The 24,803-nt window shown below is 52.8% G+C and overlaps 2 protein-coding genes across 3 annotated transcripts; both read left to right on the top strand.

Annotated features, from left to right (window-relative positions):
* The first annotated feature begins 4,202 nt into the window (after positions 1-4,202).
* BCL2L12 (BCL2 like 12) lies at positions 4,203-13,253 on the top strand. The gene is made up of 6 exons (XM_038752743.1): positions 4,203-4,366; positions 7,887-8,155; positions 8,874-9,020; positions 9,121-9,203; positions 11,215-11,514; positions 13,101-13,253. Exons 1-6 carry the CDS (start codon positions 4,203-4,205, stop codon positions 13,143-13,145), a joined length of 1,008 nt encoding a protein of 335 aa, XP_038608671.1. The 3' UTR covers positions 13,146-13,253.
* Positions 13,254-14,081: 828 nt separating this feature from the next.
* On the top strand, positions 14,082-23,283 carry PRMT1 (protein arginine methyltransferase 1). Of its 2 annotated transcripts, XM_038752740.1 has the most exons (11): positions 14,082-14,148; positions 19,962-20,015; positions 20,650-20,751; positions 21,081-21,236; positions 21,515-21,578; positions 21,679-21,821; positions 22,080-22,167; positions 22,266-22,381; positions 22,492-22,642; positions 22,745-22,866; positions 22,965-23,283. In XM_038752740.1, exons 1-11 carry the CDS (start codon positions 14,113-14,115, stop codon positions 23,046-23,048), a joined length of 1,116 nt encoding a protein of 371 aa, XP_038608668.1. In that variant the 5' UTR covers positions 14,082-14,112; the 3' UTR covers positions 23,049-23,283. The 2 variants fall into 2 exon arrangements, with proteins under 2 accessions (XP_038608668.1, XP_038608669.1); XM_038752741.1 differs by lacking the exon at positions 19,962-20,015 and having other exon boundaries at positions 14,092-14,148.
* The last annotated feature ends 1,520 nt before the right edge of the window (positions 23,284-24,803 follow it).

Below are 24,803 nucleotides of genomic sequence, written 5' to 3' on the forward strand. Positions count from 1 at the left end.
AAGGTGATCAGGTTGGCCCACAGGGGGCTCACAGTTTTAATCCCCGTTTTACAGATGGGGTAACTGAGGCCCAGAGCAGTCAAGTGACTTGCCCAAAGTCACCCAGCTGACAGTTGGCGGAGCAGGGATTTGAACCCATGACCTCTGACTCCAAAGCCCGGGCTCTTTCCACTGAGCCACGCTGCTTCTCAACATCATCATCATCAGTCGTATTTATTGAGCGCTTACTGTGTGCAGAGCACTGGACTAAGCGCTTGGGAAGTACAAGCTGGCAACATCTAGAGACAGTCCCTACCCAACAGTGGGCTCGTAGTCTAAAAGGGGGAGACAGAGAACAAAACCGAACATACCAGCAAAATAAAATAAATAGAATAGATAGGTACAAGTAAAATAAATAAATAGAGTAATAAATATGTACAAACGTAGATACATATATACAGGTGCTGTGGGGAAGGGAAGGAGGTAAGACGGGGGGGATGGAGGGGGGAGGAGGGGGAGAGGAAGGAGGGGGCTGAGTGTGGGAAGGCCTCCTGGAGGAGGTGAGCTCTCAGTAGGGCCTTGAAGGGAGGAAGAGAGCTAGCTTGGAGGATCGATCAATCAATCAATCAATCATATTTATTGAGCCCTTACTGTGTGCAGAGCACTGGACTAAGCGCTCGGGAAGTCCAAGCTGGCAACATCTAGAGACAGTCCCTACCCAACAGTGGGCTCGCAGTCTAGAAGGGGGAGACAGAGAACAAAACCAAACATACTAACAAAATAAAATAAATAGAATAGATAGGGTACAAGTAAAATAAATAAATAAATAGAGTAATAAATCTGTACAAAGATAGATACATATATACAGGTGCTGTGGGGAAGGGAAGGTGGTAAGATGGGGGGATGGAGAGGGGGACGAGGGGGAGAGGAAGGAAGGGGCTCGAGGGGGAGCCTCGATCAATCAATCAATCAATTAATCGTATTTATTGAGCGCTTACTGTGTGCAGAGCACTGGACTAAGCGCTTGGGAAGTCCAAGCTGGCAACATATAGAGACAGTCCCTACCCAACAGTGGGCTCACAGTCTAGAAGGTATATATATATATGTATATATGCTTGTACATATTTATTACTCTATTTATTTATTTATTTATTCATTTTACTTGTACATATCTATTCTACTTATTTTATTTTGTTAGTATGTTTGGTTTTGTTCTCCGTCTCCCCCTTTTAGTCTTTGCCAATTGTCAGCTGTGTGACCTTGGGCAAGTCACTTACCTTCTCTGTGCCTCAGTTACCTCATCTGGAAAATGGGGATGAAGACTGTGAGGCCCACGAGGGACAACGTGATCACCTTGTACCCTCCCCAGCGCTTATAACAGTGCTTTGCACATAGTAAGCACTTAATAAAAGCCATTATTATTATTATTATTATTATTATTATTATTATTATTACAGTGCTCCGCACACAGTAAGCTCTGCACACAGTATGCGCCTTACCTCCTTCCCCTCCCCACAGCACCTGTATATATCAATCAATCATATTTATTGAGCGCTTACTGTGTGCAGAGCACTGTACTAAGCGCTTGGGAAGTACAAGTTGGCAACAACTTGGCAACATACATATACATATGTATGTTTGTATGTATTTATTACTCTATTTTATTTGTACATATTTATTCTATTTATTTTATTTTGTTAATATTCATTCATTCATTCATTCAATTGTATTTATTGAGCGCTTACTTTGTGCAGAGCACTGTACTAAGCGCTTGGGAAGTACAAGTTGGCAACATAGAGAGACGGTCCCTACCCAACAGTGGACTCACAGTCTAGAAGGGGGGGAGACAGAGACAATAAAACCAAACATATTAACAAAATAAAATAAATAGAATAAATATGTGCAAGTAAAATAGAGTACTAAATCTGTACAAACATATATACATATATACAGGTGCTGTGGGGAGGGGGAGGAAGTAATGCGGGAGGGATGGGGAGAGGAAGGAGGGGGCTGAGTGTGGGAAGGCCTCCTGGAGGAGGTGAGCTCTCAGTAGGGCCTTGAAGGGAGGAAGAGAGCGAGCTTGGCGGATGTGTGGAGGGAGGGCATTCCAGGCCAGGGGGAGGACGTGGGACAGGCGAGAACAAGGCCCAGTGAGGAGATTAGCGGCAGAGGAGCGGAGGGTGCGGGCTGGGCTGGAGAAGGAAAGAAGGGAGGTGAGGTAGGAGGGGGCGAGGGGATGGATGGACAGCCTTGAAGCCCAGGGTAAGGAGTTTCTGCCTGATGCGTAGGTTGATTGGTAGCCACTGGAGATTTTTGACGAGGGGAGCAACATGCCCAGAGCGTTTCTGGGCAAAGACAATCCGGGCAGCGGCGTGAAGTATGGATTGAAGTGGGGACAGACACGAGGATGGGAGATCGGAGAGGAGGCTGATACAGTAATCCAGTTGGGAAAGGATGAGACCTTGAACGAGCAGGGTAGCGGTTTGGATGGAGAGGAAAGGGTGGATCTTGGCGATGTTGCGGAGGTGAGACCGGCAGGTTTTGGTGACGGCTTGGATGTGCTTGGACGGCTTGGGGTGAACGAGAGAGCGGAGTGGAGGATGACACCAAAGTTGCGGGCTTGTGAGACAGGGAAGGATGGTAGTGCCGTCAGCAGTGATCATCATCAATCGTATTTATTTAGCACTTACTGTGTGCAGAGCACTGTACTAAGCGCTTGGGAAGTACAAGTCGGCAACATATAGAGACAGTCCCTACCCAACAGTGGGCTCACAGTCTAAAAGGGGGAGACAGAGAACAAAACCAAACATACTAACAAAATAAAATAATGATGGGGATGGGACCTCTAGACTGTGAGCCCACTGTTGGGCAGGGACCGTCTCTCTATGTTGCCAACTTGGACCTTCCAAGCGCTTAGTCGAGGATGACACCAAAGGTTGCGGGCTTGTGAAACGGGAAGGATGGTAGTGCCGTCAACAGTGATGGGGATGGGACTTCTAGACTGGGAGCCTACTGTTGGGCAGGGACTGTCTCCCTATGTTGCCAACTTGGACTTCCCAAGGGCTTAGTCCAGTGCTCTGCGCACAGTAAGCGCTCAATAAATTTGAATGAATGAATGAGTACGATTGAATGAATGAAGCTAGCTCTCTTCCTCCCTTCAAGGCCCTACTGAGAGCTCACCCCCTCCAGGAGGCCTTCCCAGACTGAGCCCCTTCCTTCCTCTCCCCCTCGCCCCCCTCTCCATCCCCCTCATCCTACCTCCTTCCCTTCCCCACAGCACCTGTATATATGTATATATGTTGGTACATATTTATTACTCTATTTATTTTACTTGTACCTATCTATTCTATTTATTTTATTTTGTCAGTATGTTTGGTTTTGTTCTCTGTCTCCCCCTTCCAGACTGTGAGCCCACTGTTGGGTAGGGCCCGTCTCTATATGTTGCCAACTTGGACTTCCCAAGCGCTTAGTCCAGTGCTCTGCACACAGTAGGCGCTCAATAAATACGACTGATTGATTGGTTGAATGAATGAATGAATACGACTGAATGAATGAATGAAGCGGGGCGCCTGACGTAGCCTGACGTAAGTGGGAGGGGGGCGAGGGCGACGCTCCTCTGTGCGCATGCGCGGAAAAGTTGGCTCCCTTTAAGTTGGTCAAAGTTGGCAGGACCGGCGGCGGAGAGGAGGCCCAGGGGCCCGCTTTTCCTTCTCCTCCTTCCTTCTCCTCCTTCCTTCTCCTCCTTCCTTCTCCTCCTTCCTTCTCCTCCTTCCTTCTCCTCCTTCCTTCTCCTCCTTCCTTCTCCTCCTTCCTTCTCCTCCTTCCTTCTCCTCCTTCCTTCTCCTCCTTCCTTCTCCTCCTTCCTTCTCCTCCTTCCTTCTCCTCCTTCCTTCTCCTCCCTCCTTCTCCTCTTCCTCCTCCTTCTCCTCTTCCTTCTTCTCCTCCCTCCTCCCCCTCTTCCTCCTCCTTCTCCTCCTCCTCCTCCTCTTCCTCCTCCTCCTCCTCCTTCTCCTCCTCTTCCTCCTCCTCCTCCTCCTTCCTTCTCCTCCTTCCTTCTCCTCCCTCCTCCCTCCTCCTCTTCCTCCTCCTTCTCCTCCCTCCTCTCTCTCTTCCTCCTCCTTCTCCTCTTCCTCCTCTTCCTCCTCCTCCTCCTCCTCCTTCTCCTCCTCCTCCTCTTCCTCCTCCTCCTTTTCCTCCTCCTCCTCCTCCTCCTCCTCGCTCCCATGGCGGGAAGCGGGTCCCATCCCGGGCCGGAGCGTCGGGATGGGGCCCTGCTCCGGGAGGAGACCCGCAGGGTGCTCCATGCCTTCCTGAAGAGGAGGCTGAGCCCGGGCCAGGCGGCCAAGCCGTGCCACTGGGGGCCCGCCGACCCCCACTCCCACTCACGGTAACCGGGACAGGCCCGGCCTGTTGGCTCGCCTCCCTCCTCTCCTCTGGGCATTTATTTATTAAGCGCTTAAAGAATAATAATGATGATAAATTTGGCCTGGGAAGGGAGCCTGAAGTCCTTCCCCAGTACCAAGCCCTGATGATGGGATGTCAGCCTGGTAACATTCCTAGTGGGGAATAATAATAATAATAATAATAATGATGGTATTTACAAATGATATTATTAATGATAAATTTGGCCTGCGAAGGGAGCCTGAAGTCCTTCCCCAGTACCAAGCCCTGATGATGGGATGTCAGCCTGGTAACATTCCTAGTGGGGAATAATAATAATGATAATAATGATGGCATTTACAAATGATATTATTAATGATAAATTTGGCCTGGGAAGGGAGCCTGAAGTCCTTCCCCAGTACCAAGCCCTGATGATGGGATGTCAGCCTGGTAACATTCCTAGTGGGGAACAATAATAATAATAATAATAATAATGATGGCATTTACAAATGATATTAGCGCTTAGTACAGTGCTCTGCACATAGTAAGCGCTCAATAAATACGATTGATGATGATATTATTAATGATAAATTTGGCCTGGGAAGGGAGCCTGAAGTCCTTCCCCAGTACCAAGCCCTGATGATGGGATGTCAGCCTGGTAACATTCCTAGTGGGGAATAATAATAATGATAATGATGATGGCATTTATAAATGATATTATTAATGATAAATTTGGCCTGGGAAGGGAGCCTGAAGTCCTTCCCCAGTACCAAGCCCTGATGATGGGATGTCAGCCTGGTAACATTCCTAGTGGGGAATAATAATAATGATAATAATGATGGCATTTATAAATGATATTATTAATGATAAATTTGGCCTGGGAAGGGAGCCTGAAGTCCTTCCCCAGTACCAAGCCCTGATGATTTATTCAGCTCCCCCTCGTCTTTGTGTTGCCAACTTGTACTTCCCAAGCACTTAGTACAGTGCTCTGCACACAGTAAGCGCTCAATAAATACGATTGATTGATGATGGGATGTCAGCCTGGTAACATTCCTAGTGGGGAATAATAATAATGATGGCATTTATTAAGCGCTTACTATGTGCAAAGCACTGTTCTAAGCGCTGGGGAGGTTACAGGGTGATCAGGTTGTCCCACGGGGGGGGCTCACAGGTTTCACCCCCATTTTACGGATGAGGGAACTGAGGCCCAGAGAAGTTAGGTGACTTGCCCAAAGTCACACGGCTGACAATCGGCGGAGCTGGGGAAGTGAACGTGATTGCTGGAAATAAGGCATGATTGGTGTGAGGGGTGGGGGAAGGAGAGAGAAGCGCTTACTATCAATCAATCAATCAATCGTCTATTGAGCGCTTACTGTGTGCACAGCACTGTACTAAGCGCTTGGGAAGTACAAGTTGGCAACATATAGAGACAGTCCCTACCCAACAGTGGGCTCACAGTCTAGAATGTGTACTTCTTCTTCTTCTACTACTACTTCTACTATGTGTCTACTGTCTACTATGTGCAAAGCACTGTTCTATGCGCTGGGGAGTTTACAAGGTGATCAGGTTGCCCCACGTGGGGCTCACAGTCTTCACCCCCATTTTATTTATTTATTATTATTTATATTATTTATTTATTTATTTATGTTACTTGTACATATCTATTCTATTTATTTTATTTTGTTAGTATGTTTGGTTTTGTTCTCTGTCTCCCCCTTTTAGACTGTGAGCCCACTGTTGGGTAGGGACTGTCTCTATATGTTGCCAACTTGGACTTCCCAAGTGCTTAGTACAGTGCTCTGCACACAGTAAGCGCTCAATAAATACGATTGATTGATTGACTTTACAGATGAGGGAACTGAGGCACAGAGCAGTTGAGTGACTTGCCCAAATAATAATAACGATAGCATTTATTAAGCGCTTACTATGTGCAAGGCACTGTTCTAAGCGCTGGGGAGTCTACAAGGTGATCAGGTTGCCCCACGTGGGGTTTACAGTCTTCATCCCCATTTTACAGATGAGGGAACTGAGGCACAGAGAAGTTGAGTGACTCGTCCAAATAATAATAATAATGATAATAATAATGATGATAGCATTTATTAAGCGCTTATTATGTGCAAAGCACCGTTCTGAGTGCTGGGGAGGTTACAAGGTGATCAGGTTGTCCCACAGGGGGCTCACAGTCTTAATCCCCATTTTACAGATGAGGTAACTGAGGCGTAGAGAAGTTAAGTGACTTGCCCAAAGTCACACAGCTGACAAGTGGCAGAGCTGGGATTCGAACCCATGACCTCTGACTCCAAAGCCCGTGCTCTTTCCGCTGAGCCACATTGAATAATGAATAATTATGGTATTTGTTAAGCACTTTCTATGTGCCAAGCACTATTCTAAGCGCTGGGGAGTTTACAAGGTCATCAGGTTGTCCCACGTGGGGCTCAGTCTTCATCCCCATTTTTACAGATGAGGGAACTGAGGCACAGAGAAGTGAAGTGACTTGCCCAAAGTCACACGGCGGACAAGGGGCGTAGCCTGGATTAGAACCCATGACCTCAGACTCACAGGCCCGCCACGCTGCTTCTCTGCTGTCTCAGAAGAGATTCGTTTCTCTCCTCTCTTTTTCAGTCTCCTTTATCATTCATTCACTCAGTATTTCCTGAGCGCTTATCAGTCTGCTGTGGTCTCTCTCGAGTTCCCTGATAAGTGCTTAGTACAGTGCTCTGCGCACAGTAAGCACTCAATAAATACAATTGAATGAATGAATGAGTCATTCCCCACGTGCGTTTCTCGTGTCTCTTAAATCAATCGATGGTACTTTTCAAGCATTCATGGTGTCCAGAGCACAATAATAATAATAATAATAATAATGGTATTTTTTAAAGTGCTTACTATGTGCCAAGCACTGTTCTAAGTGCTGGAAGCACTTTACTAAGTGTCTGGGGGAGCACAAGGGAGGGGAGACCCGTTCCCTGCTCATGGTCCGGTTTCTCACTGTCCCTGTCCCCTGTCTGTCTCTTTTCCCCCCCCTCCCACCCTCCTGCAGGACAAGACCCACAGCTTGTAGGGTGGGGATTGCTGGAGCTCGAAATAAACAGGCAAGGTCTGGCGGCGGCGAGTGGGATTCCAGTTAGACTTTAAAGTGGGCTTCCCAAAAAGGGAAGGCTGATAGATTCTGGAAGTGGGGATTGAGAGAGATCGAGGTGTGTGTGTGTGTTGGGGGGGGGGGGGGGGGGGGGGGAAGTCGGTCACCCCAGCACCCTAGGTTGGAAGTAGCAGGATTCATTCAATCGTATTTATCGAGCACTTCCTATGTGCAGAGCACTGGACTAAACGCTTGGAAAGTACAGTTCAGCGACAGAGAGAGAAAATCCCTGCCCACCACGGGCTCACAGTCTAGAAGGGGTGAGACGGACATCGAAACAAGTAAGTGGGCATCAATAGCGTCGATATAAATAAGTAGAATTAGAGATAGATCTACACATCCAAACAAGTAAAACAGGCATTATGACGGAAGCATCTCTTCCCCACAGGAGCCCGGGAGAGGAGGTCCAGAGGTCCAGCCCCCGGTCCCCAGAGGAGAAGGATCTCGGCTTCCGGAATCAAATCCGGCGCCTCCTGGGGGGTAGGAAGGACCGGGACGGAGCCCCAACGGAGCCGGGAAGGCCTCCCGGCAGCGGCTTCTCTCTCCGCCAGCTGCTACCCTGGCATCCGAATGATTCCCAACCTGAATCACCAGGCCCCTCCAGGCCCGACTCCCTCCCTGTCGTCTCCTGCTACTGCCCAAATTCTGCGGAGCCCGGTAAGAGACCGTTCCCATCCATCCCAGACTCCCAAATCTGTCTCTGTCCCGTCCTCTCTGCCTCGATCCCCAATAAACACCCGTCTCTCTCCTCCCCCCACCCCTCACACCAATCACGCCTTACTTCCAGCAATCACGTTCACTTCCCCACTAGGAATGTTATCAGGCTGACATCCCATCATCAGGGCTTGGTACTGGGGAAGGACTTCAAGCTCCCTTCCCAGGCCAAATTTATCATTATTATTATTTAATAATTATTATTAATAGTAACTATAATCGTATTTGTTAAGCATTTACTATGTGCCAAGCACTGTTCTAAGCTCTAGGGTAGATACAGATTAATCAGGTTGGACACAGTCCCTGTCCCACATGGGGCTCACAATCTTATGTTGCCAACTTGTACTTCCCAAGCGCTTAGTACAGTGCTCTGCACACAGTAAGCACTCAATAAATACGATTGATTGATTAATCCTCATTTTACAGATGAGGGAACTGAGGCCCAGAGCATCCAAGAGACTTGCCCCAAGTCACATAGCAGACAAGTGGCCGAGGCGGGATTAGAACCCATGACTTTCTGATTCCCAGGCCCGTGCGCTCGCCACTAGGCCACGCTGCTTGTCAGCAGCGTCCCCTGCCCCCCTTGCTGGCCCCGTAAAATGCCCCCCGGCCACCTTCCCTCTGCGGATTTTGCTTCTTCCCCTCTCTCCCCGCCCTCCAGCCTTACCGTGTCTCCTGCCGTCCTTCCCCACTCCCACGGCCGGGATCCCTGCTGAGGACCCGGCTTTCTACTCCCTGGTGGCGGAGAAGCTAGAGGCCATAGTTCAGGAGCAACTGAGGTCTCCGTTGGCCACCTTGCCACCACCCGGTAAGGCCTGGGGTCCTGAGGGGGGGCGGCGGGGGAGTGGGCTGTGAGGGATGGGGTGGCCAGGGTCCCCTCACCCGATAAATCCTCTCTCCTCTCACAGAGTCCTTCCCCTCAGAGAAAGAGGAGCTGCTCAGGCGGCTCGTGGCTCTGCTGGAGGAGCAGGCAGATGTCATCAACCAACAGGTCAGAGGGGAAGGGTCACCTAACGACCCCCCACCACCACCACTACCCCTTCCCCACTCTGCTCCCTCCCTCTCCCCCTCCCCTCTTTCATTCATTCATTCAATCGTATTTATTGAGCGCTTACTGTGTGCAGAGCACTGGACTAAGCGCTTGGAAAGTACAATTCAGCAACAGAGACGATCCCTTCCCAACAACGGGCTCACAGTGTAGAAAGGGGGAGACAGACACCAAAACAAGTAAACAGGCATCAATAGCCTCAATATAAATAAACAGAATTATAGATATATATGCACATCGTTAATAAAATAAATAGAATAATAAATATGTGCATATATACACAAGTTCTGGGTGGGGAGGGGGGTAGAGCGGAGGGAGGGAGTCGAGGCGATGGGGAGGAGGAGGAGAGGAAAAGGGGGCCTCAGTCGAGGAAGGCCTCCTGGAGGAGGTGAGCTTTTGAATGGGAAGTGTGCTAGTTTGGCGGATGTTGTCAGTGAGCCAGCTCCACCTCAGACACCTTTATTTTGATCTTTCCGTCCTTAAAATCAGCGGTATTTATTGAGCACTTACTGTGCACAGATCGCTTAAGAGAGTACGGGACGCTTGGTAGACACGATCCCTGCTCACAAGGAGTTTATGGTCGAGACGGGGAGACAGACATTAAAACAGATTACGGACTGGGGAAGCGGCTCAGTATAAAGGAAAAGGACGTCGGTGCGGTGGGAGGGGGGAGGTTATCAAGTACCTAGCGGGTACAGACCCAAGTACGTAGGTGATGCAGAAGGGAGGGAGAATGAGGTGAGACGAGAGGTTAGTCATGGAACAAGTACCATAATTATTATTATTATAGAGGCTTCCTGGAGGAGATAGTTTTAGTAATTATTGTGGTATATATTAAGTGCTTACTGTGTGTCAGGCACTGTTCTAAACACAGGAGAAGGTGCAAGATAATCAGATCAGACACAGTTCTCGTCCCATACAGGGCTCACAGTAGGAGGGAGAACCGGTATTGAATATCCGGTTTAGAGATGAGGTGACTGAAGCCCGGAAAAGTCAAGTGACTTGCCCATTGGGGTTTGAAGAGGGAGAGAGTGGTGGTCTGAAGGATACGAAGGGAGGAGAAGTTCCAGACAGGAGGGAGGGTGTGAGCTCGGGGTTGTTGGCAAGAGAGACAAAATCGAGGTACAAAGAGTAAGGAGGCTGGGGTAAGAGGAGTGAAGTTTTGGGGGTGGACAGTGGGTGGAAGGGGAGAGAGGAAGGGAGGGAAGAGAGCTGACTGAATGTCTTCAAAGCCAATGGGGAGAAATTTCTGTTGACCATCATCAATATCAAGAGCATTTACTGACCACTTAGGGTTACAACAAAACAGCAAGGCTTGGTCCTGTCTCCCCCTCCTCTCCTTTCTCTAAGTTTTTTTCACTTACAAAACGGGGATCCAACACCCGGTCGCCCTCCTACATCTACTGTGCGACTCATGCCAGACAGAGATGGTGACCGACCTGACCTGTAGTACGGCGCTCGGCATGTAGTAAAAGCTTACCAAATGCCTCAGTGTACTATGATTTTCATCATTACTTCCCTTCCTCCTCTGCCAGCCCACCTTTTCTCCTCCAAGGGCAGAATAAACTCATTGTGGGCAGGGAACCGGGTGGTCCACCAGCTCAGTTGTAGTGTACTTTCCCAAGCGCTTAGTGCAGCGCTCTGCTCACCGTAAGCGCTCAATTCATTCACTCACACTTATTAAGTACTTACTGTGTGCAGAGTGCTGTACTAAACGCTCAATAAATACGATGGATGGATGGATGGGGGTGTAGTCTGGTAAAGAGGTGGGGCTCATCCAGAGTGCAGTGTGGGCGCGGAGCGTGGGCCAGAAGAGAGAGGGAGGGGGTGAGGTGGAGCCCGTTCTGGACTGTGAGAGGGTGAGCCCAGGGGTGCGCCCCATATTGTAACGCCACCGGACCCCAACCTCATCCCTTTCCCAACCTCATCCCTTTCCCATCCTCACCCCTTCCAGCTCCAGGAGGACCCGGTATTGCGCCGAGTGTTAGCACGCATGTCCTTCGGCTCCTTCGCTCGCCTGGCAGAGCTGTTCTCCGCTCGTCACCTGCCGGGGGGTCCCTGTCCCGGGACCCCGGCCCCCCCAGTGCCCTCGGCCCCGCTGGCGGCCCCGGAGCCCCTGGCCCGCCTCGCCCTGACCATGGAGCTGACGCACCGGGTGTCCGGGCTCGGGGGGCCAGCGGCCGGGGCCCTCATGGGACACAGCCTGGACCATCTGCACAGCTTCGGGCCCTGGCTGCAGCGGCGGGGGGGCTGGGTGAGTGCGGGGCCCAGCTTCTTAATGGGGGTCCGGGGGAAGATGAGGGATGCCAGGGTGGTCAGCCTCCTTAAGGTTGGCGGGGTGGGGAAAAGAGAGACACAAAGAGACACCTGATGGGGAGAAATTGGGGAGGGGATATGAGTAGGAGCGGGGAGGCAGAGGGGTACTCTCCTGGGGATGGGGAGACTGGGCGGGGGGGTAGCAGCGTGCCTCAGTGGGAAGAGCCCAGGCTTGGGAGTCAGAGGACGTGGGTTTTAATCCTGGCTCTGCCCCTTGTCTGCTGTGTGACCTTGGGCAAGCCGATTCACTTCTCTGTGCCTCAGTTCCCTCATCTGTAAAGTGGGGATCAAGACTGTGAGCCCCACGTGGGACAACCTGATTACCTTGTATCTACCCCAGCTCCTATAACAGTGCTCGGCACATAGTAAGCACTTAAAAAATACCATAGTTATTATAATAAATCTTCCTGAGGGCGAGGCAGAGAGCATCCTCCGGATGGGGATTCATTCATTCAATCGTGTTTATTGAGCGCTTACTGTGTGCAAAGCACCATACCAAGCGCTTGGGAAGTACAATTCAGCAACGTGTAAGAGACAATCCCTGCCCACAACGGGCTCACAGCCTAGAAGCAGCATGGCCTAGGGGAAAGAGCATGGGCTTGGGAGTCAGAGGTCGTGGGTTCTAATCCCAGGTCTGCCACTTGTCAGCTGTGTGACTTTGGGCAAGTCACGTAACTTCTCTGTGCCTCAGTTACCTCATCTATCAAATGGGGATTAATAATAATAATTATGATGGCATTTGTTAAGCGCTTACTATGTGCAAAGCACTGTTCTAAGTGCTGGGCAGGATACTAGGTGATCAGGTTGTCCCACGTGGGGCTCACAGTCTTAATCCCCATTTTACAGATGAGGTAACTGAGGCACAGAGAAGTTAAATGACTTGCCCAAAGTCACACAGCTGACAAGTGGCACAGCCAGGATTTTAAGAGTGTCAGCCCCACGTGGGACAACCTGATCACGTTGTATCCCTCTCAGCGCTTAGAACAGTGCTTCACACATAGTAAGTGCTTAACAAATACCATCATCATCATTCTCTGTGCCTCAGTTCCCTCATCTGTAAAATCGGGATGAAGACTGTGAGCCCCCCGTGGGACAACCTGATCACCTTGTAACCTCCCCAGCGCTTAGAACAGTGCTATGCACATAGTAAGCGCTTAATAAATGCCATCATCATCATCATCGTCATTTGGGCAAAACAAAAACATATTAACAAAACAAACCCCCCGCCTTACCTCCTTCCCTTCCCCACAGCACCTTTATATATGTATATATGTTTGTACGTACTTATTACTCTATTTATTTTACTTGTACATATCTATTCTATTTATTTTATTTTGTTAATATGTTTTGTTTTGTTCTCTGTCTCCCCCTTCTAGACTGTGAGCCCGTTGTCGGGTAGGGACCGTCTCTATATGTGGCCAACTTGTACCTCCCAAGCGCTTACTACAGTGCTCTGCACACAGTAAGCGCTCAGTAAATACGATTGATTGATTGATTGACTGATCCCTCCGTCCTTCCCGCCAGGAGAGCCTCGTCTCCCCCGTCGATCTGACGCTGCCACTCGACTGAGGACTTCGTGGCTCAGGCCTGTCAACCCCCTTCGAGGCCCAGGGACGTCACCGTGTGGCTCAGTGGATAGAGCCCGAGCTTGGGAGTCAGAGGTCATGGGTTCAAATCCCTGCTCCACCACTTGTCAGCTGTGTGACTTTGGGCAAGTCACTTCACTTCTCTGGGCCTCAGTTCCCTCATCTGTAAAATGGGGATGAAGACTGTGAGCCCCCCCCGTGGGACAACCTGATCACCTTGTAATCTCCCCAGCGCTTAGACTAGTGCTTGGCACATAGTAAGCGCTTAATAAATGCTATTATTGTTATTAATACAGTTTGTCATCTTGGAATTCCATCCCCTCCTGCCTCAGGGCTTAGAACAGTGCTTTGCACATAGTAAGTGCTTAATAAATGCCATTTAAAAAAAAAATGGGGGGCGGCCGTGGGGCTCATTTTGGGAAGACGGGCTGAAGAGCGGCCTTGGAGACGGGGTGCGCATGCGCGCGCGCCCGCGTGTGGGGGGTTTCGGGGGGGGGGAACCTTCCCTGATTGATCGCTCTCAGCCCCAATCCCATCCCGCCCCAATCCTCCCCTCAACCAATCACGCTCGCCCTTTCCGAGCCCCGAGCCGCTGCGCGCGCGATGCAAATCCCGAGCCCCGCGCGGCCAATGGGAGGGCCTAGAGGGCGGGGCCTCCGCCTAACGGACGGCCGCCCGCCGCTATCCCAGCCCGGCGCGGGGGCCGCCGGGAAGGGGGCGGGCTCTTCCTAAGAGTGACAGCTGGGCTGGCGAATCGGGATTCCATCCGAGGGGGAGACGGCCTGGCCGGTTGATGGACGTTGGGCTCCGCCTATAGGAGCGCCGGATGGCGGTGACGGGCGGGAGGATCCGCCTATCGGCTCCCAGGAGCGGGCTTCGGGGGGCGGGGCGGGAGGGCCCGCTATAAAGGGGTCTCGGGCAGTGGAGGAGGAGGAGGAGGATTGGGGAAGATGGCGGCAGCTGAGGCCACGAACTGCATCATGGAGGTGAGGGGGGGAGCCAAGGCCGAGTGGCCTCGGGGGCGAATCATCAGGGGGGTGGGAAAAGGAGGAGGAGGAGGAGGAGGAGGCCGGGATTGCTGTAGCGGGGGTCGGCGCCATTAGGGACTAACTGTGTAATGGCCCCCTCTGAGGGGCCTAAAGGAGGAGGAGGAGGAAGAAGAAGATGAAGAAGAAGAGGGTGCGAGGCCCGTCGTCCGAATCCCCCAGTGTGGGTGGGGGCGGGAGCGGTATAGACGGGGCCCATGTGGCGGGAAGGCCCCACGTGCTTCGACGGTGGTGGTGGGGGGGGGGCGGCCTGATCTAATAATAATAATAATAATAATAATGGTATTTATTAAGCGCTTACTATGTGCGAAACACTGTTCTAAGCGCTGGGGGCGACTCGATTCATCCAGTCGTATGTACTGAGCGCTTACTGAGTGCAGAGCACTGTTCTAAGCGCTGGGAGGGGATGCACATGTCTGCTCTGTGACCTTGGGCAAGTCAACTTCTCCGAGCCTCAGTGACCGCATCTGTAAAATGGGGATTGGCCGTGAGCCCCACGTGGGACAACCTGATCACGTTATATCCCCCCCCCCCCCAGCGCTTAGAACAGTGCTTTGCCCATAGTAAGCGCTTAACAAAGGCCATCGTTGTTGTTATTATACAAGGTCATCAGGTTGTCCCCTGTGAGGCGCACAGTCTTCACACACACACCCCCCATTTTGCAGATGTGGTAACTGAGGCCCAGAGAAGAATAGACTGTGGGCCCGCTGTTGAGTAGGGACCGTCTCCATATGTGCATTCAATCAATCAGTCAGTCGTATTTATTGAGCTCTTACTGGGTGCAGAGCACTGTACTAAGCGCTTGGGAAGTCCAAGTTGGCAACATATAGAGACGGTCCCTACCCAACAGTGGGCTCACAGTCTAGAAGGGGGAGACAGAGAACAAAACCAAAATATATTAACAAAATCGAATAAATATGTACAAATAAGGGTAATGCTTGTACTTCCCAAGCGCTTAGTACAGTGCTCTGCACACAGCGCTCAATAAATACGATTGAATGAATGAATAGTAATAATGATGGTATTTATTAAGCGCTTACTATGTGCGAAGCAGTGTTCTAAACGCCGGGGGGGGGGGGGGGGAACAGGGTGATCAGGTTGCCCCCCGTGGGGCTCCCAGTCTTCACCCCCATTTTGCAGATGTGGTAACTGAGGCCCAGAGAATAGTAGTAATAATAATGATATTTGTTAAGCAAGTACTGTGTGCGAAGTAGTGTTCTAATAGCCGGGGGGCGGGGGACAGGGTGATCAGGTTGTCCCCCGTAAGGCTCACAATCTTCACCCCCATTTTACAAATGTGGTAACTGAGGCCCAGAGAATAATAGTAATAATAATGATGGTATTTGTTAAGCGCTTACTATTTGCGAAGCAGTGTTCTAAGCGCCGAGGCGGGTACAGGGTGATCAAGTTGTCCCCCGTGGGGCTCCCAGTCTTCACCCCCATTTTGCAGATGTGGTAACTGAGGCCCAGAGAATAATAGTAATAATAATGATGGTATTTATCAAGCGCTTACTTTGTGCGAAGCAGTGTCCTAAGCGCTGGGGGGATACAAGGTGATTCATTCATTCAATCGTATTTATTGAGCGCTTCCTGTGTGCAGAGCACTGGACTAAGCGCTTGGGAAGTCCAAGTTGGCAACATATAGAGACGTTCCCTACCCAACAGCGGGCTCACAGTCTAGAAATAATAAGGGTGGCATTTATTAAGCGCTTACTATGTGCAAAGCACTGTTCTAAGCGCTGGGGAGGGTGGTACAGGGTGATCAGGTCGTCCCACGTGGGGCTTCACAGTCTTCATGCCCATTTTACAGATGAGGTCACTGAGGCCCAGAGAAGTGAAGGGACTTGGCCAAAGTCACGGAGCTGGGATTTGAACCCATGACCTCTGACTCCCAAGCCTCTTTCCACTGAGCCACGCTGCTTCTCTGGTTTTCTGCCGGCGATGGGGAGGGTCTTTTTGCCTGGAGGCTAACCCCCCTCCCCCCCTCCCCCGGTCCCCTCACGTGTTTCCGGTTCCCCTCCCCCCTCTCCGGGGGTCGGGGGTCCCACGTGGCTGGGAGAGGGGCGCACAAAGCACTGCCAGATCCGCCCCGGGAACAAAGGCCCCGCCCCCCGCCCGCCCCGGGACCCACTTTGGGTGGGCTCCGCTGAGGAGGGGGCGACAAGTCGGATACACCCCCCACCCGCCCCCCGGGACGAAAAGAACGGGGTATTAGCATTAATAATAATAATAATAATAATAATGATGGTGTTTGTTAAGCGCTTACTATGTTAATAATAATAACAATGATAGTATTTGTTAAGCGCTTACTATGTACCAAGCACCAGTCCATTCAGTCGTTGTATTTATTGAGCGCTTACTATAGTAATGATAAGGATCAATCAATCAATCGATCGTATTTATTGAGCGCTTACTGTGTGCAGAGCACTGGACTAAGCGCTTGGGAAGTCCAAGTTGGCAACACATAGAGTCCCTACCCAACAGTGGGCTCACAATCTAAAATGGGGAGACAGAGAACAAAACCAAACATACTAACAGAATGAAATAAATAGAATAGATAGGTACAAGTAAAATAAATAGAGTAATAAATATGTACAATGGTCCTGTTGTTGGGTAGGGACTGTCTCTATATGTTGCCAACTTGGACTTCCCAAGCGCTTGGTACACTGTTAAACTCCTGATCTAGCAATATTTTATGGTTGGCTCTGCACACAGTAAGCACTCAGTAAATACGATTGATTGAATGAATAATGATAATAATAATAATGGCATTTAGTAAGCGCTTACTATGTGCAAAGCACCGTTCTAAGCACTGGGGAGGTTACAGGGTGATCAGGCTGTCCCACGGGGGGCTCACAGTCTTCATCCCCATTTTACAGACGAGGGAACTGAGGCACAGAGAAGTGAGTTGACTTGCCCAAAGCCACACAGCTGACAATTGGCAGAGCGGAGATTTGAACCCATGACCTCTGACTCCAAAGCCCAGGCTCTTTCCAATGAGCCAGCTGCTTCTCATGAGATTTGTTAAGCACTTACCAAGCACCTGGGGGGATACAAGGTGAACAGGTTGTCCCACGTGGGGCTCACAGTCTTAATCCCCATTTTAATAATAATAATAATGGTGGTATTTGTTAAGCGCTTAGTATGCACAAAGCACCGTTCTAAGTGCTGGGGGATACAAGGTGGTCAGGTTGTCCCACGTGGGGCTCATAGTTTTAATCCCCATTTTAATAGTAATGGTAGTATTTGTTAAGCGCTTACTATGCACGAAGCACTGTTCTGAGCGCTGAGGGGGGATACAAGGTGATCAGGTTGTCCCATGTGGGGCTCACAGTCTTCATCCCCATTTTACAGATGAGGGAACTGAGGCTCAGAGAAGTGAAGTGACTTGCCCGAGGTCACACAGCTGACAAGTGGCGGAGCTGGGATTAGAACCCATGACCTCTGACTCCAAAGCCCGGGCTCTTTCCACTGAGCCACGCTGTTTCTCAATAATAATGATGGTTTTTGTTAAGCGCTTACTGTGTGCCAAGCACCAGTCCATTCAGTCATATTTATTGAGCGCTTACTGTGTGCAGAGCCCTGGACTAAGCACTTGGGAAGTACAAATCAGGAACAGAGAGAGATGGTCCCGTCCCACCAATGGGCCCACAGGCTAGAAGGAGGAATGCGTTGTCTATGTGTTGTGGTAGATACAAGGTCATCAGGTGGTCCGACGTGGGGCTCACAGTCTTCATCCCCATTTTACAGATGTGGTAACTGATGCCTGGAGAATAATTATAGTAATAATAATGATATTAAGCACTTGTTATGTGCCAAGATTGTTCTAAGCGCTGGGGGGATACAAGGTCATCACGTTATCCCACGTGGGGCTCACAGTCTTCATCCCCATTTTGCAGATGAGGGAACTGAGGCACAGAGAAGTGAAGTGACTCGTCCACGGTCATACAGCAGACAAATAATAATGGCATTTTGTTAAGCGCTTACTATGGGCCAAGCACTGTTCTAAGCGCTGGGGGGGAATACAGGGTAATGAGGTTGTTCCACGTGGGGCTCAGAGTCTTCATCCCCATTTTGCAGATGAGGGAACTGAGGCACAGAGAAGTGAAGTGACTCGTCCACGGTCATACAGCAGACAAATAATAATGGCATATTGTTAAGCGCTTACTATGGGCCAAGCACTGTTCTAAGCGCTGGGGGGGAATACAGGGTAATGAGGTTGTCCCACGTGGGGCTCAGAGTCTTCATCCCCATTTTGCAGATGAGGGAACTGAGGCACAGAGAAGTGAAGTGACTCGTCCACGGTCATACAGCAGACAAATAATAATGGCATTTTGTTAAGCGCTTACTATGGGCCAAGCACTGTTCTAAGCGCTGGGGGGGAATACAGGGTAATGAGGTTGTCCCACGTGGGGCTCAGAGTCTTCATCCCCATTTTACAGATGAGGTAACTGAGGCATAGAGAAGTTAAGTGACTCGCCCAAAGTCACGTAGCCGATAGATGGCGGAGGCGGGATTAGAACCCACAACCTCTGACTCCCAAGCCCGCGCTTTTTCCACTGAGCCACGCTGCTTCTCTGTTAACGGGTTGGCTGTCCAGGAAATGAGGCTCCGACTTGGAATCCGGGGTCCCTGGGGTGGCCTAAGGGCCGGGGACGTTAGCGGGGAAGAGGCTGGGAAAGAGAGGAACCTGGGAGAGGGAGCTAAGCGGGACGCCCCTTGAGAGCCGCAATCCTGCCTGCCAATTGTCTGTCGACTCCCAAGCACCTAGTACAGAGTTCTGCAGGTAGTAAGCGCTCAGTAAGTACCATCGGTGCAATCAGGTCAGGCGCAGCCCCTATTCTGCAAGGGGGACAGTGGGAGAGGTTGATAGGAGGATTGATGAACCCAGGAGGGCTTGTTGGGAAGCCTGGGGGGCGATTTTGGGGGGACAGGGGGTGGCGACTCTCCAGGGACGGTCGGGGGTGGAGCGGTGAGATTTGGGAAAGAGAAAGTTGCGGGTAGAAAGTGGGGATGGAGGGTATTTGGAGCAGAACGAGCAGAAAGATGAGAAAAAGGGGAACGCTAGGCGGAACTGGGGAAATCCAGGGAATTCAATCATTCTCTCGTATTTATTGAGCGCTTACTGTGTGCAGAGCACTGTACTAAGCACTCGGGAAGTACAATTCAGCGACAAATAGAGACAGTCCTAGCCCACAACGGGCTCACAGTCTAGACTGGCTCATTGCCTCCCCGCAACTGCCCCCCCCACCATGCTGCAAGCTATTCCTGGCTCTGTAATCTGCTCTGGGAAGATTAGGCTGGGATCATCAGGCCCCCCCAGAGTCACAGCTGCCTATGTCTATCTTGCGCTCACTGGGTTTGCTCCCCCTTCCTTCTCTTTGGGGGTTCTGAGGGGGGGCCAGGAGCCTCTGAGGCCTAGTGCTGGGTTTGTGCATGTGTTTGTGTGTGTGTGTGTGTGTGTGTGTGTGTGTATGCGTGGCTGTCTGGGTGTTCATGGGTGTGCTGGGATATTGGGGTACAGGCAGTTGAGTTGCTGGGGGTCAGGGGAGACACGGTAACATCTCTTCAACCACAGCATGGGCAGAGGAGGCTCCTCTCCGTCCCCAAAGTCTGACACATGCAGGCAGACACACGTACACACATACACACACACCCCTGTCCTGCCCCCCCTCAACACTCCCCCCCCCGCCATCCAGCCCTCTTCAATAGCTTCCCCCGCCTAATCCTGTCTCCCTGTTGCTCTCTCCTAGAATTTTGTAGCCACGTTGGCTAATGGAATGAGCCTTCAACCACCTCTTGAAGATGTAAATATCCTTTTATTGGGCCCCTGGCCCAGGTTGCGCCTCTGCCGCCCCCCCCCCCTACTTTCTTTTCTGTACCCCAAAACTGGGGTCCCAGTAAAGCCAGCCCCACATTCTCTCCCTCCTCCCCCCGCCCCCAAACCCATTCCCCAGAGCTGGGGCCTGGTCAGTGTGGTCGCTAATGTAGGGCCCGCCCAGTTCAAATGCTCTTCCCACTCCCCAGGCCTTTCCCTCTCCACAAACCACTGTGGCTATTTCCTTAACCCCGTCTCCAGCAGCCTGTATCCCCTCTCTCCATTCCTCCCCCTCCCCTAGGCCCCCTTCCTTGCCCCCCCCCCCCCCCCCCCCCAGCTGTGGGATCAGCTAGTGACTAGGGCGGAGTGACTGGAGAGAGAGAGTGTGGGAGCAGGTATTGGGGCGGGGGGGGTGTCCGGATGGATTTGGGGGGTTGGGGGTGGGTCTGGGGGACTTTTGGGGAAGGAGAAGCTAGGGCTGGTCCTTAGGGTGGAGAGAAGAGGGTTGGGGGAGGTGTTGGATTGGGTGGGTCTGGGGAGGGTGGGGAGAAGGGGGAATTGGAGCGAGTGGGGAGAATCTGAGCCTAACCTCCTCCCGTCCCGTCCCCCCATCCCGTCTCCAGGTGTCCTGTGTCCAACCCGAGGCCAGCGAGAAGCCTAATGCCGAGGACATGACTTCGAAGGATTATTATTTTGATTCTTACGCCCACTTTGGCATCCATGAGGTGAGGAAGGGGTCACAGTGGGGGTTTAGGGATTCTGAAGAGTGGGTGGTGAGGGGGCTGGCTGCTCTGCTCTCTGGAGACCCTACCGAGGCGGGGGGTCGGGGAGGGGGCCGAATTGGACCGAACAGCAGCTCTGGATCAGGCCTTGGCCCGTCCAACCCACAGCCCATTCAGCCCGCTCAGCTGGCGGGGTGGGGACAGCGGGTGCTCTGACAGACAGACGCCCCTTCTGGTCCAGGGCCGGGCAGTCCCGGGGTGGAGGGGGAGAGGGAGCGGGGGCGTCCCGGGAGGGGCCCCACCCATCATCACCCACCTTGGTTCCCCCGCAGGAGATGCTGAAGGACGAGGTACGCACCCTCACCTACCGCAACTCCATGTTCCACAACCGGCACCTGTTCAAGGACAAGGTGGTCCTGGACGTGGGCTCCGGCACCGGCATCCTCTGCATGTTCGCCGCCAAAGCCGGCGCCAAGAAGGTCATCGGGGTGAGTGGCCAGCGAGGCGGTGGGGTCGGGCCGGGGGGACCACACTGGTCTTTCGCGGCTGCCTCCGTCCTCTCTGGGGGTTGGGGGCGTGGAGGGTGGGGGGGCGGGGATTCCCCCGGGGGCACTGCTCGGGTCCCAGTGGGGGCGGCCCCCCCAGCCCTCCGCCGCTCTGAGGGGTTGTCCGGGGAAACCGAGTCCTGGCAGGGTGGGTCTCCTTCAGTCAGCCTGCAAGCTTAGGATCCTGGCTCTTAAACGCGTCACTTTCCCCACCCCTGCAGATCGAATGCTCCAGCATCTCCGACTACGCAGTCAAGATCGTCAAAGCCAACAAACTGGATCACGGTACGTCCCTGCGCCCCTCAGTCATCGTCCCCCGCCCGCTCCCCCTCGGCCGCCCGCTCTCCCCTCCCCCTGACCTCCGCCCTTCCCGCCCCCACCCCAGTGGTTACCATCATCAAGGGGAAGGTGGAGGAGGTGGAGCTGCCGGTGGACAAGGTGGACATCATCATCAGCGAGTGGATGGGCTACTGCCTGTTCTACGAGTCCATGCTCAACACCGTGCTTTACGCCCGGGACAAGTGGCTGGTGAGTTGGGCTCGCTCAGCACCTGGAGGGGCGGACAGCTGCCTGGGGGCTGAATCAGTCGTATTTATTGAGCGCTTACCGTGGGCCGAGCACTGTGCTAAGCTCATGGTAGAGTACAGTATAACAGTAAAGACGCACACACATTTCCTGCCCACATCGAGCTTAGTCTTGAGGGGAAGGTGGGTCAGAGAGCAGAGCCTACTGGGTTGGAGGGGCCGGGGCGCGCCAGAGAGCTGAAAGGGGGTCTGCCTTCCACAGGCCCCCGACGGCCTCATCTTCCCCGATCGGGCCACCCTCTACGTGACCGCCATCGAGGACCGGCAATACAAGGACTACAAGATCCACTGTGAGTGGGAACCGGGAGAAGGGAGGGGCGGGAGAAATGGGCCGGGAGCCGGGGCTGGACCGCCCCCCTGACTCTCGACCCCGGCCACCGTCCTCCAGGGTGGGAGAACGTGTACGGCTTCGACATGTCGTGTATCAAGGACGTGGCCATTAAGGAGCCCTTGGTGGACGTGGTGGACCCCAAGCAGCTGGTGACCAACGCCTGCCTCATTAAGGTGGGATGGGGGGAGAGGAGAGGGGAGTTTGGAGGCAGGGGAGGCCCCTGGCTCGGCGCCGCCTGACCCCTCTGGTCCCCCCCACCCCCCCCCCACCCCCCCACCGGCAGGAGGTGGACATCTACACGGTCAAGGTGGAAGATCTGACGTTCACGTCTCCGTTCTGCCTGCAAGTGAAGCGGAACGATTACATCCACGCCCTTGTCGCCTACTTCAACATCGAGTTCACACGCTGCCACAAGCGCACGGGCTTCTCTACCAGTACGGGGTTGCCAGGGGGTGGTTCTGGGCCAGCGGGCTGAGGGGGGTGGGCCTCGGGCGGAGAGGGGACCCTGCCTCACCAGGCCACCTCCCCGGCCACAGGCCCCGAGTCCCCCTACACGCACTGGAAGCAGACGGTCTTCTACATGGAAGACTACCTGACCGTCAAGACAGGCGAAGAGATCTTTGGCACCATCGGCATGCGGCCCAACGCCAAGAACAACGTGAGTCGGGGGGGGTGCCCCCGGGGCTGGGGCCGAGCGGGGGGCGGTGGGACCTCTCTTCTCCCGCTCCCCCCATTGACCCTCCTCCTTTCCCTCAGCGCGACCTCGACTTCACCATCGACCTAGACTTCAAAGGCCAACTCTGTGAGCTCTCCTGCTCCACTGACTACCGGATGCGCTGAGGCCCTTCCTCCCTCCCCCGGCCCCCCCCGCCCCTCCTCCCCGTCCTCCATGGCTGTGGCCCCCCCCAACCCCACCCCCTCGGGCCCACGGGCCGTCCGGTTATTTTAGGTGCCCAGGGGCGAGGGGCCTGCCTGTCTTCGCCGCCCCGCGGGTTGCCATTGTGACTGTGTTTTTCATAACTTATGTTTTTATATGGACATGGCCGCATTCGTGACAATAAAGCGATAGCCGCGAGCGTGGGGCGTGTGTGCGGGGCAGGTGGGTGGGCCGGTCGGGAGGGGGAGGCGCGGCCCCCTGCCGCTGCCCCACTCTCCAGCGTTCTTGAGGGGGGCTCCCCACTTCCCCGGAGCTTCCCCGTTGCCGTGGGAGACGGGACACAACCTCCTCGGTGGTGCCTTGTTGGCTGTTGGCTCAGCCTGGGCCCTGCCCTGACTGTGCCAGAGCAGGGGCCTGCCCTCTGAGGGTGGTCTTACCTCTGGCACTGCCAGAGCAGAGGGAGTTGTCACCCCCATTTCTGTCCCGACAGAGCCTGGAGGGTCCCACTGGCGCTTGGGGTTGGGGATCGTGTTTGGGAGCAGCAGGACCGGTGGGAGTGGGTGTCCAGGTCACTGGGGCCTGTCTCCCCCCCGTTGGGCATCACCATCTCTTCTCTGGGGGGCAGTTAAGCCAGGGACTGCCCCTCTGCCCTCCTGCCCTTGCTAGCAGGAGCCGTGTGAGTAATGGAGGTAAAGATGGGAACTTGTGGCAGGGTGGGTGTGGAGCAGGGAGGCTTGTGACATAAAGTGTTTGGGGCTTTCTTGGGGCCGGGAGCTCAGTAGTGTTTTTCCCTCTCTGGAAGTTCCCTGCCCACCTTCCCTTGTAAACTCTGGTGGTAGGAGGCTGTGTAGGGGAAAGTTAATGATTTGGTGGTGGGGAAGGTAGTCCATCAGTGCTATTTCTTCAGCATTCACTTGGGAGAGTAGGATATAAGAGTTCATAGGATCCCTGCCTACTTGAAGATTGTACTTAACTAGAGGAAGCATTAAAATAAATTACAAGAGGGTAAGAGGATGTGGACAGGAGTGGTGTAGCAAAGGGCTTTTGGGGTGCAGACTCATTCAATTGCATTTATCGAGCGCTTACTGTGTGCAGAGCACTGCAGAGCGCTTGGGAAGTACAAGTCGGCAACATGTAGAGATGGGCCCTACCCAACAACGGGCTTGAGTGTGTAGGTGATAACAGGAGGGAGGGATAGGCAGGGAAGGCTTCTTGGAGGAGATGTGATTTTAGGAGGGCTCTGAAGGTTGGGGGGAGGAGTCCTGGGTATGAAGAATATGGTCAGGGAATGTGACTTAAACAATAATTAGGTGATGAAGTGCTTACTATGTGTCAGGCCAGGGGCTGGGGGTAGATTGGGTTGGACATGTGGGGCTCATGGTCCCATTCTCCCTTTTCCAGATGCGTGAACTGAGGCCCAGAGAAGTTAAGCGACTTGCCCAAAGTCACACCGCAGACAAGTGGTCGGGCAGGGATTAGAACCCATGACCAGACCCCCAAGTCCATGCTCTATCCACCATGCTCCTGCTTTGTTTATTGTAATATACTCTCCCAAGTGCTTGGTACAATGCTCTGCACATAGTAAGTGCTCAGTAAGTACAACTGAATGCAAGAGGGGGGGAGTTCCAGGTTGGAGGCCAGGGAGTGACAAGGGCTGAACAGAGAGTAGGTGGGCCTTATAGGAGCGACGAGGGCTGTACAGAGAGTAGGTGGGCCTT

Source organism: Tachyglossus aculeatus, chromosome 10, assembly GCF_015852505.1.
Source record: "Tachyglossus aculeatus isolate mTacAcu1 chromosome 10, mTacAcu1.pri, whole genome shotgun sequence".
Classification (NCBI taxonomy): Eukaryota; Metazoa; Chordata; class Mammalia; order Monotremata; family Tachyglossidae; genus Tachyglossus; species Tachyglossus aculeatus.

What these genes read in the sequence shown, in the direction of transcription:
- BCL2L12 (XM_038752743.1), top strand. Translation starts at nt 4,203, where the DNA reads ATGGCGGGAAGCGGGTCCCATCCCGGGCCGGAGCGTCGGGATGGGGCC. An exon ending in GACCCCCACTCCCACTCACG is followed by an intron (nt 4,367 to 7,886) that starts GTAACCGGGACA and finishes TCTTCCCCACAG; the next exon opens with GAGCCCGGGAGAGGAGGTCC. An exon ending in TGCAGCGGCGGGGGGGCTGG is followed by an intron (nt 11,515 to 13,100) that starts GTGAGTGCGGGG and finishes CCTTCCCGCCAG; the next exon opens with GAGAGCCTCGTCTCCCCCGT.
- PRMT1 (XM_038752740.1), top strand. Translation starts at nt 14,113, where the DNA reads ATGGCGGCAGCTGAGGCCACGAACTGCATCATGGAG. An exon ending in AGCCAACAAACTGGATCACG is followed by an intron (nt 21,579 to 21,678) that starts GTACGTCCCTGC and finishes CCCCCACCCCAG; the next exon opens with TGGTTACCATCATCAAGGGG. An exon ending in ACGCCCGGGACAAGTGGCTG is followed by an intron (nt 21,822 to 22,079) that starts GTGAGTTGGGCT and finishes TGCCTTCCACAG; the next exon opens with GCCCCCGACGGCCTCATCTT.